The following is a 12,166-nucleotide window of genomic DNA, read 5'->3' as shown; positions in this document are numbered from 1 at the left end:
CTTCCTAAGGACAGTAGGCTGTGTTTGTTTGCTAATCAGAGGGATGGGTTTCTTCTTCCAGCTACACAGGACTAAAGCATTTCAGCTTCAAGCAAACAAAAACAAGTGTCCTATGATTACAAATTAATATTTGGGAGTCATAAAGTGTCAGATTCAGGGAATATATGTGTAAGTGTGGATCCGTCCTCACTCTGAGAAGTTGCTACTGTGGAATTAGCTTTTAAAGAATTTTTAAGAAAAGTTTTATTGTTTCTCCTTTGACCTTCAGGGTTTCTGAAAACTCATTCATGGCTCTCATATCCTAAAAGGTGTTTTATTTAGGAGTATTTTTGACTAGTGAAAGCAATAGTCTTATTTTGATATGGCTATCTGAGCTAGGAACCTGCCTGTGATCCCAGCTACCTAAGAGGCTGAGGCATGAAGAGTGTTTGGATTGAGGGCAGACTGGGCTACTCAGTGAGATGTTGTCTTAAAAGTCTATTCAGAGACATCTACGTGACTCTACAAGATTTGGAGTTCCATACTAACAACTTTAATGTCTCCCCCGTGCTCCCTGTCATAACCTCTGACCTCTTCCAGAGCTGGTCTCTCTCTCCTGATAGGAGCACTATCCTTTTCCACGGTCAGGTTGGGGTATGGGAGAGGCTATCAGCTACCTTCTGTGCAGATTATTTTTTCTTTGTATGGTCTTTCCATGAACCCCACTTGTCCATCAGCCTGGTCCAGACCCAGCCAGTTCACAATCTCATAAAAGTGTGAGAACTTTGAGGGACAGGTGAAGATGTGCTTGCAAGTGCTGGCTGCATCCCTGAATCAAGCTGTGTCCCAGAGGGGAGGTTGCCATGGTAGCAACTATAGTAACACTGACGCAACATTGGCTCTGTTCTCCTACCTGGAAGATGGTGAGGTGCCCAGGAGAGAGGCCTTGCACTGCCCTATGTATTCATATGGGCTGTGTTTGGTAAATATATTTGGTGAGTGACACATGATTAATACATTATGATAGATTAAGTGGCCAGGAAAAAAAAAATCTTATGCAACTTGGCCAAGCTCAGATGCCTGAAACGGGGCTGCCTGATTGTGGGTATTTTGCAGTCTGACTCCAGTACCTACCTGTCCACTGTTACCACCCTATTCCATAGGGTCCTATGAAGATCTGGGGAGCTGATGCTTTAAAAGACACCACCGGAGCTGGGGAGATGGCTCAGTGGGTAAAGTGCTCACTGTGCAAGCATGAGCACCCATACCAAAGCTGGGAGCAGTGGGGTGGTGTGTGCCTGTAACCCCAGTAAGTTGCCTTGAACTCACTGGCCAACTAACCTAAAATGAATTCCAGGGTTAGCACTAGAACCTGAAGATAGAGGACAATGTCCTGATGTCAACCTCTGGCCACACGACACAAATAGTATCAATGCCAAAAAATGCTGTCACTCTCCCACGCCTAGCTCCTCCTCCTGTATACCCACTCTGCCTTTCCACCTGTCTGAGAGGCTGACCAGACTTTGGGAATGGCTTGCTGCTTGCCACGGTGCCTAGATCGCCCCATGGTCCATGTGCTCGGCCTTGTCCTCCCCCTCCTCCACGTGTGCTCTAGCAGGCCTGCCTCGGGCTAGGCTTCTCCGCTGTATTTCACTGACAGTTTGGGAATAAACATGTTTTTATGTGTGGCCCCAGTCACTGCCAAGAATAACATTTACGGAGCTTCTAATTACCCCGGAGACTGTGGGGGGTCTCTATCAGAGTCAATAAACTACTTCATGTCATGCTGCCTAATTTGAGAATTTGTGGTGTCTTAGCTGCAAGAGAGTGTTAATTAGGAACGCCCATTCTCGGGACTCAGGTTTAGGATTTGGGTTTTAGAAACGCTGGACCACCTACCTTCCTGCTGATTTATTAGCTGCTGATCAACGTAGTATTGATTAAAAGATGAAGATTTTTTTCTGCTCCTCCCTCCCTGGACAAAATCCAGATGAAAACAAAGACTCCTTACAGGTGGTGGCCAGGAATGAGGAAAGGGTTTGAGTCCACAGGAATGTGTTTTGAGTTAGAGCCTTGAACATATCTCCTTTCTTTTTGTTTATGATTTTGATATAGTTTGGCAGGTTTGCTTTCTCCCCTTTATTAGTTTCCACAAAGATCAGAAAGACAGTTTGAGTTCATAGTGATTTTAAAGATTTATTTTATTTCTTATTTATAGGTAGGTGTGTGTGTGTGATGCACGTGCATGTGTGCATGCCCACAGAGGCCAAATGAGGGCACCGGATCCCTGGAGCTGGAATTACAGGCAGTTATGACCCATCTGACAAATTTAAGTCCTTAAATGCTCTTAACTGCTGAGTCATCTCTTCAACCCTTCATAGCCATAAAAAAAAAATAACCCAACAACAACCACAAAAAAAAAAAAACCAAACTTTTTAAGACTTACTTGCTCTAAATTCTTTTAAAATGTTCGGAAAAGTCAGCCCTGGAAGTTTTTTAAAGGACTGGGGATGTAGGTCAGTGGAAAAACATTTGCCTAGAAAGCATGAGGCTCTGGAATTTGTCCCCAGCCCTGGTATAGAAAAAGGAATGCCTGGTCATGGTGGCCCATGTCTGTTACCCCAGCACTCAGGGCCTGGTCAAGGCAGGAGTATGTGAATTTCAGGCTAACCTGAGATCCTGTCTCCTATCTTAACAAAACAAGCATTACGAACTATACTTGAAGTAAACTATGATGTGCACTCAGAGAAGTTCATCAGTCTTTATGGCTCTCTGTAATAAGGCTGTGGCTCCGCCAGGCCCTGAGCTACCACCCTCAGGATTAGTGCTCGACTTCAGAAGGGTTGGAGCTGCAGGAGCCAGCAGACACGCCCAGCTCTTGTGGCTCTTCATTTGCAGATGTAGGAAAGTCTCTAAGACTGATGGCTTTTATTGTTATTACTATTGCCTGTATGTTCACGTGTCCGTGTCTGTGTGTCCACCTCTCTCTTCCCCTTCCCAGGGCTGGGTTACAAAAGCATGCTTTTGCAGGATTGCTGGCCCTGTGCACTTAGGTCCTCACTGACACAGCAAGCATGCTGCAGATTGGGCCATCTCCCAGCCCCTCTTTTGTTCTCTCTCTCTCTCTCTCTCTCTCTCTCTCTCTCTCTCTCTCTCTCTCTCTCTCTCTTCTTGCGTGTGTGTGTGTGTGTGTGTGTGTGTGTTTACCCTGGGTGTTCAATTTGTGTGTTCTTGCCAGGGTACCTTCTGAAGGTAGTCTCTTCTCTTAGAGATTGTCTGTTGCTGATCGTTTAAGTTTTATGTAATCCTATTTTTCAGTGTTTTAAAGATGTTTTTATTTTACATGTATGCCTGAGAGCCTGCGTGTGTGTATGTACATTCTGTGTGCCTGGAACAGAAGGGTCCGGAAGAGGGCTTTGGATCCCCTGGAACTGGAGTCACAGGCAGTTGTGAGTTACCGTGTGAGAACTGGGAGCCTAACCCAGCTCCTCTGCCAGGGAGCAAGGGCTCTTAACCACCGAGCCATCTCAACAGCCGCTCTTGGGATGATTTTCTGTGTTATCGGAGTCCTTTTCAGAAAGCTCTTGCCTGTGTTTGTATCTTGAAGTCTTGGGGCCAGCAAGATGGCTCAGCAGGTGAAGGGGTTTGCTGTGAAGTCCTGTGACTTAGTTATAAATTCTTGAACCCACTGAGGGAGGAGAGAATGAACTCCATAGATTGCCCTCTGGGCTCCACATGTGTGTGCCACAGACATTACTCCCCCACCTAAATAAATAAATACTGTATATTTTCAGACTGTGTCTCGTAGGTACTGTGTGGGTTTATCTCTGGCTCTTCTACCCCATGGTTCTGTCTTTGGGACAGTAGCGTTCGCTGTTGTCACCATGACTCTATAGTATACTACAGAGATTGAGGTTGGACTTGGTCAAACTTCCAGCACCTTTATGTCCACTAAGGTTGGCCTTAACCATTTTGGTGTCTTTGTGCTCCTATGTGAACTTCAGGGTTTTTGATATTTCAGTTGGGGAGGAACTACCATTGGGTAGAGAGTGCAGTGAATCTGTAAATTGCTTTTGATAATAGTTTCACAATACTATTCTTCTTTGCAGTGGTTTTATCGTGTGTTTCTTTTGTGCATCTTAGAGTGCAAACTGCCAGAGTTCAAATCCTGACTTTGCCATCAATTAGCTTTGTGCTTTGTGGCAAATCATTTAACCTGTTAAAGCCTTGGTTTCTTCATTTGTGAAGTAGGGGTAACAACAGTACCTACTCACAAGATACTGTTTGGAAGACAGAATGAGTTAACGTTTAATAGGGCTGCCATACAGTCAGTACCTGGCACGCAGAGAGCACTCGGCAAGTGTTGATTTGCTAAAAGGAAACCTTGACAACGGTCTCTGATAGTGGTACTGAGGAGCCCCATGTGCACAGGCTGAAGGCCAGTGTTGAGGATGTGACCAGATCCCATTTTCCTCCTGAGCAGAGTGTTCCGGTGTCTTATTCCACACTGACTTGTGCGCAACTCTCTAGGGAACTGGTGGAGAGGTAGTCTGAACAGAGTCCTGACCAGAAAAACACATACTCAGGAAAGAACTGGGGCTCCCCAGGCAGGACTTTAGAAAAATAACAGCCTGCTGCTTGCTTAAAGAGTAGAAAACTAGGGGACTGGGGAGATGGCTCAGAGGTTAAGAGCACTGGCTGCTCTTCCAGAGGTTCTAAGTTCAGTTCCCTGCAACCACATGGTGGCTCACACCCATCTATAATGAGATCTGGTGCTCTCTTCTGGCGTGCACACATCAAGCTGGGCTGTGACCTGCAGGCTCAGGGTGGGGGTTTCAGTAGGGTACCAGGAAACCTCTCACGCTGCAGTTCAGACGGATGCAGTTGGTGTGATGGAGGGAGAGCCATCCCCTGGCTTTTAAACATGTCCCCAGAGGCTTCAGGGTCACCATAGTCTCTGGATTTTTTTTTTTTAAATGTTTCCAACACCAGATTGTCAAGGAACCTCTGATACAAAACACCCTTAAAAATACCCACGGTTTCTGTTGATTCCATCAGCTCACAGTTGGCTTCGGTGTTTGAAGTTTGGACTGCTGTGCCTGCCCTGTGTCAATGGGACAGAACACCAACGGCTCAGATACTGGTATATTGTGTGCACTGAGTAAGTGCCCTGTGGTTAAGGGAGAGGAGAGGCACTTTGTGCATGCTGTTTGTCATCATCTCCCCCATCCCCCATACTGCTGGCCTGCGCTGCCTGACAGCAGGTGTCAAGAATGTTTAGGAAAGTCTTCAGATCGTGGTTTGTCATCTGGCCTTCTCCAAGTGGGTCATAAAAAGACAGACGGCGTGCCCACTCCAGGGAAGTCATGGTTTCAAGACTTTACGTTGGGAACTCTGTCAACTCCCATTCTGTACAAATAAGTCTCCTGCCTCACTTTTGGAGAAAAGCCCCTCAGCTCTAGTCCTCAGCTACACTAACATCCTCAGGGAGACTCACTGGGTCCTCTTGCCAATATAAGGATGTCCCTCCTCCCTCCCACCTCCTCCACTTACTTCCTTGAAGGACATCTGTCATTTGTCTCCCCACAATGTACTCTCCCTCAAGTGCCTTTTTGTCCTGGCGGGGGCCTTCCTCTGTTTATAGACGACTCACGAACACTCTCTGTCACTGGCGTCTATCTGTGTACCCTCAGCTCCACCCTGAGGCTTCAGTCAATCTCAACTCTATTCTCTCCATAGGCCTTCTCTCCCTCCCTAGCTGGCTCTAGAATTTGTGGAGCATCTCTGGTCCCCCCGCCACACACACACACACACACACAAATCCCTGTCCTGTTTCTTAGAGCTCTGTTCACGTTGTGCCTCCCTCCTGTAGCGTGCTGTTTTCTTTTGTTTGTATCTTGTGAAGACGTTAGGAACAGGTTTGCGGAGGCCAGCACTGGACATTGTGTGTGAGGTTCAGCAGTAACCCAACATCCCCAGGTTTGACCCTGGATGGAGCACTGTATCATGTGTTTTCTGTGTGTCAGGCACCTGGGACAGAAACTTTAGCTCATCCAACCCTTACGCTGTCCTTTGAGGGGACCTATCCAGAGCAGATGTGGCCCAGCCTCTGTGTCCCACTCGCTGGCCAAAGCTGCCCCTTTATGATATCTCTCGAGGCATGGACCTTAGCTTGGCAGGTCTCCTTCAAGAGGCTCAGCTGGGAAAAGTGTCTCTGAAGACACACAAGTGGCAGGAACCGAAAGCTAACGGGGCTGGCTAGCTGTAGTGCAGAAGACAGTGCAGGCGTTGCTGAGACTGGGCGATAGAGCCCTGGGGTGGGAGACAGGGAGCAGGCCAGCCAGCAGGTGCAGGGACTGTTACCCCAGAGCGATGGAGTAAATTTGTGGTTCAGAAACGGGGTCTTGCTGAGCTGATCCCATCTTGCTGCTACCACTCCATGGCACAGCCCTTAGCATCTGTATTCAGGCTCGCTGTGCTCACTGCCAGTTACAGAATTCCCTCTTGTGCTCTAGTTGATGAAATTTTATTTACTTTATTATCATGCAAAGATTTTTTTCCATCAAATTCACATCTTTTATTTTACCTGAAAACGTTTTTATTTCACCTTCGCTTAAAAAAAAAAAAGCATGGCGGAGCCGGAAAAATGACTCAGCAGGCAGAGGCACTTGCTGCCAACGCTGAAGACCCGCATGGCAGGGAGAACTGACTCCCACAAGCTGTCCTCTGACTACGTGCCATGGCACACTGTACCCTCCACACAGAATAACTAAATATAATATAAAAAAAAATTAAAACCTAGAGCTTGTGTGGCCTTCATGGAGACACCGGGGTTCCTCAGCCTGTGTGCAATGGGGAAGAATTCCTGTCTGAATTGAAGCCATCTGGTAGTGTCTGTTTGGGAACTGTTTGTATGTTAAAAAGAAAGAGAGAGATCCTGGGCATTGGGTTTGACATGTGTTTGTATTCTGGTGTTGCTGTAGGTTTGATTTGCACAGGTAGTCAACAGACTCTTCTGTGAGGCTGTGGGGCCACGCAGGGTTTTGGGGGTGAAAGTAGCTGCTGAAGTCTCTGAAAGAGTCTTCCACCTCATGCCCCCAGCCATCCGTCCAGGGGGCTTTCCGCTTGGTGAGGCAGAGCCTCCTCTGTGCATCTAATCCCTGGACGGTAACATTTGGTTTTTCTCTTCTAGACCCAAGCGGCTGAGGCAGAACAACTTCTCAATGTTTCCTTCTCCCAAAGCTTGGAATTTCAGAGGGGTAAGTAGTGTCTGTCCTGAGTGACCCTGCCCCATGATGGGGATGTGGTATGCTACACTTTGCTCTCCTAACAACCTTCACCTGGGGGCAGCACCTAAGTGTCCATGCACAGGTGACATCACCTGCCCTGGACACAGACCATGTGGCTGTGGGATACTCATGTGAAAATGTCAAGGTCTACCATGACAATGTCAAGGACTGGCTCTGTGGTGCTGCGAAACACCCAGTTTGCCTGGAGGTGGACCTTTGCCTTTTTGCAGGGTTATCTGGTGATGTAGATCTGTATTGCAAAGTCCATCTTGCGTCTGTAAGGCTGAGCTGTGCACACTCTCCCAGGCTGGGGTCCTAGAGCACAGCATACCTGGAACACCTACTTTCCTCCTCTATTTAGAGAGGAAGGGTTCAGACTCTATGTGCTAGCAAACCTGCTGTGTTTGTGTGTGTGGTAGCGAAAGCCTTTGTAGTGTAAGTGTTTGCCATTCTGTGGTTCTTTAGCTTGTGAAGGAGGAGGATGCTGAGCATGCTCACCCAGGCCCTGGGCAGTTGTCATAAAGAAGGGCTGAGGTATCAAGACAGGTTGTGAGTAGTGTGCTGGAAAGATGAATGACCACATTGTTGTAGATTTGAGGTGCAGAGGGAACGCATGTGGGAAAGATCTGAGGGTTAGGAGTAGCCGAAGATCAGAGAGGGATATCACGATGCTGTCAAAGGCCTGGCAGTGTGAATTGTACAGCAGAATCTGCATTGTTGATCCAAGAAGCATCAGGCTTGCAGTTTTTCTTAACTGTATCCATAAGAGTTGGTCTGTTGCCAGGTTCAGGAAGAATCAGCCATGCTGCATGCTTACTCAGTCGGTTAGCCTTGCTCCAGGTTGCCTTTGTTAGCAAACACTTCACCGCCCTCCCCGCAGTTCCCACTCTTGAAACTAGGTGTGTCTCCAGCCCCAGCAAGGGGTGGTAGTGTGCCCAGCTTTCACCAGACCCAGGGTGCTGCAGATGTATTCACATGCAGACACTGAGAGCATTGTTTGGCTGGCCTTGGTGGGGACTTTGAAAACAGAGTGAAAGATGGATCAGAGCGGGAGGAAGGAGAAGGGCAGTGAGGAGGGGCCCGAAGGGTGTGTTGAGCCTCAGTACCTTTGTTTCTCTTCTGGTTTAAGAGTGCTTAGCTCAGAATCTCTGACTGTCTGCCTGTCAGTGTGTGTGTGTGTGTGTGTGTGTGTGTGTGTGAGAGAGAGAGAGGGGGGGGGGGGGCTGTGACATTCTTCCTTGTTTCTGCCTTCCAAGGCTGGAATTAAGGCAGGCTGTCATCCCACCTGGCATTTTGTGGGTTCCACGGATCCAAACTCCAGTTATTTGACAAGTGCTTTAACCGTTGGGTTGCTTCCCTGGCCCATGGAACTATGGCGTTCTTGCTCTTGTCTGCAGATGAGCTGGGAAATGCTTCACAGGGACCCGTTGTCCACAGAGCAGTGCTGGAGGCATGATAGCTCCGCGGACTGCAGGAGACATTTTAGACACCTCCTTGGCTGTTTCTCTAAGGCCTACTCTTTACTTAGTAAGACATGTGGAGACTCTTGGGTTTAGAAGGAAATACAGTATAGCCTCAGCTCTCTCACTGAAGCTGAAGGCCTAGTCAGGACTCTGGTTGCCTTCTGGTGATGAAGTCAGTGTAAACCATCTCAAGTGAAGAGGGAACTGATGGGTTAGGATTAGGGTTGGAGCCTGGGCCACCCAGACAATGTCACTTCTAATGACCCGAAAGTCTGCAGTTCTGAGGTGATATCTTATGTCTTAGATGTCTGCCTCTCCACAGAAGAAAGTGACTTGCCTGTGACCACACATGGTAAAGTAGCGCCCAGACTCCAGCTAACTGTGCCTTGAGTGGCACTTTAGTGGGACATCTTTTCCATACGAAGTTATTTGCAAGTGGTAAAATATTTATGCTATTTGTCTCACGCCAACTTTCCAAACAAACAAGGGGCTGGGCAAAAGCATAATGCAAAGTAAAAAAACCCAGTAGAAAAATTGTGAGGGGTTGGGACAAGCCGTCCTAAAGAGGACATACAAAGTAGTCAAACTGTTCATTTTAACTGATGTTTTAAAATAACAAAGGTAGTAAAAAAAATAGCAATAGTGATGTATGTCCATTGACCTCTTACCCTGTGTAAGCATCACATGCTCTGGCAGACATGATCTTATCCCAGTCCTCAGATGGTGAGAACAAAGCCAGAACCATCACCAGAGCTCCACAGTGATGAGACAGGGGGCCCAGTTTGCTTAAATTACATCTTATTGATTGATTGATTGATTGATTGATTGATTGATTGATTGATTGATGTGTGGTCCAAGAGGGGCTCATACATGCCGAGCGTGTGCAGATGTCAGAGGACAACTTTGTAGGGCTTGGTTCCTTCCTTGCACCGTATGGGTCTGAAGGGTCAGATTCAGATAATCAGGCTTGGCGGCCAGTGCCTTCACCCACTCAACCATCCTGCTGGCCCTGGGTCTAGCCTGGCCTCAGAGTCTGTTCTCTCCGCAGTGTGGTTGTATGATTAGTGAATATGACGTGAGGGAGACGGTGTGTGCGTGTAGTGCGCTGTCTATAACGTGATCAGTTCTTTCATAATGAGAAGCGATGAGAAGCCATCCAGTTCTTTTTGAAGGGAGATGATACATACATAGTAACATATAGAATAAATACATAGGAAAAGTTTGGGAAGCTGTCATTCTTGATGGCCCGTCTGAGATGGCTGAGAGCTTCTGGGACGGTTGTGTCGCCTCTGGACTTTTTTGTCATGTGTGAATTCTCTAGAGAAGAGGTGTGCTGCACCTATAAATATCAAAAGGATACGCATGGTAACTAAAGAAGACCTTCCATTATCAGAGTCTGCTATAAGCAAGAGGAGGTATATTTAGCCGGGTTTGGAGCTAGAAGGCCCTGCTAAGAGACACCGTCAACTGATGTCGTACAAGGCCTTTGAGGACTGATAAAATCTGGATAGACAGAAAGGGCCTGTGTAGCATGAATAATAAAAACTCAGAGACATATTGAGGTTCAACCTGAAGATCAGAAGAACAAAGCGGCCTACCACTGGCTCTTCCCATTACCTCAGACAGAAATGGCGACCCTGCCTCCCCTAATGCTCAGAATGAGACTAAGTTGAGACCTGTCTCCTCCCATTTTATATTCCTCTCTAGTGCTGGGATTAGAGATGTGTGCCATCACTGCCTGGCCTTTGTGGCTGACTAGTCTGGCTGCTTTGCACTGAGCTTCAGGCAAGCTTCATTTATTAAACACTATAGGCCTGCTTGTCCCATGACCAAAGACATGTGTCCACACTTATCCCCTACCCCCACTTCTGAGAGCCTAGGAGGCCACCAAGCACACTTGTGGTTGGGCATTTTACTATAAGCTGCCCCTGGATAGTCCAGACTCTGAGTTTGGTAAACAGTCCTTGGCTGCTATAACAGAAGCTTAAGTGATAAAGCCAAGGGCTTTGGGGTCAGAATGCCAGAGAGAGGACTTCAGCCTGGACACATGTCAGCATCAAATCCTTATGGGAGAGATGATAAAGTCATCTTTTAAAACCCAAGGCTTAAGTGATGGTGCGCACAGTGTCCAGAATAACGCCTCCTAGGGGAGTGTGCAGGAAATATTAGGTCTTTACTGCCGAGGTGCCCTTATACCTGACGGGCACGTTTTCTAGGGATACCTATTTAATAGATGTCTCTTTGATGTGAGATGCCCTTTAAAAGGGAAACTGCCCACGCCCATATCTGGTTTCCTCTGAATCCTGTTTCTCTCATTTTCTTCAGGCAGCAGAGCAGCCACCCTGGGTATAGCCTGATACCTGGGAGGGTCAGCCCTTGTCATCTTGACTTGCTGACACCAGAGCTGTGGCAGGTATATGGCAGCTCGTCTTTAGATTCGAGCCTTTGTCGTTTGTTTTGGCTGTGTTCCAGACCTGTGGGGATAGAGTGGACTTGGGTGTCTCTTCTTCAGTACGCAACTGAGACTGAGTTTGTAGCTTTCTTTGTTTGCCTTATGTACTTAATTAATTAGCTTCAATTAATCTCCTGCTGGTTTCCTAATTCTGCCGGTTAAAGGATGCTTGAACTTTGGGCTCATTAGGGAACCGTAGCTGAAAGCGACAAAACGTAAATTGGGAGCTGAGTGAAAAGAGGCAGGGTGGTAAAAACCTAATGACTTGACATTGATACCTGGAGCCCACGGGAAGGTGGGAGAAGAGAGCCAGCTTCATAGGTGCCTCCAACCTCCACATGTGTGCTGACATGCCCCTCTGAAAAAATAACACAGAAAAAAGCCTTCAAAAATAAATTCACGCAAACAGTGTGCTTGTGTACTCAGATCAAAATACTACCTAAGGTCATTCCTCAGGCTTATCTGCCTTTGTTTCTGTTACAGGGTCTCTTTCTGTCTTAAATCATGCAGATTTGCCCAGGCTGGCTGGCTAGCCAAAGCCCTGTCTGTCTGTCCTCTTCCGCCCTCAGTGCAGAGATGACAAGTGCGTGCTACCATGCCTGGCTGTCCCCTGAAGATACTATTTTTTTAATTAAGTTATTTTTTAAATACCTGTATACCTGCATACCAGAAGATGGCATCAGATCCCATTATAGATGGTTATGACCCAGACCCACCATGTAGTTGCTGGGAACTGAACTCAGGATCTCTGGAAGAGTAGTCAGTGCTCTTAACCCCTGAGCCATCTCTCCAGCCCCAGCAAACAGATCTTTTCTTTTTTTAAATTTATTTATTTATTAAGGCAGACAGATCTTTTTAAACATACAGAGGTACGGGAAGTTTTTAAAGAATGGGGAGAGAACTGAGTCTTCTCTGGAACCTGCCTCCTCTCTGCCGTGGGTGCAGCAGCTCTACAGACCAGATTTAAGTTCCCTCCAACTGTG

General features: G+C 47.1%; 1 protein-coding gene across 1 annotated transcript in view; it reads left to right on the top strand.

Annotated features, from left to right (window-relative positions):
• The window catches only part of Arhgef3 (Rho guanine nucleotide exchange factor 3), a 288,000-nt gene that overhangs the window by 89,879 nt on the left and 185,955 nt on the right, over positions 1 to 12,166 (top strand). The window contains exon 3 of the mRNA XM_026779863.1: positions 7,172 to 7,238. Coding sequence (XP_026635664.1) covers positions 7,172 to 7,238 — 67 coding nt within the window. The remainder of the gene's footprint in view (positions 1 to 7,171; positions 7,239 to 12,166) is intronic.

This window comes from Microtus ochrogaster, chromosome 6 (assembly GCF_000317375.1).
Source record: "Microtus ochrogaster isolate Prairie Vole_2 chromosome 6, MicOch1.0, whole genome shotgun sequence".
NCBI classification, from domain to species: Eukaryota; Metazoa; Chordata; class Mammalia; order Rodentia; family Cricetidae; genus Microtus; species Microtus ochrogaster.
This window is presented reverse-complemented; position numbering and strand designations above follow the sequence as displayed.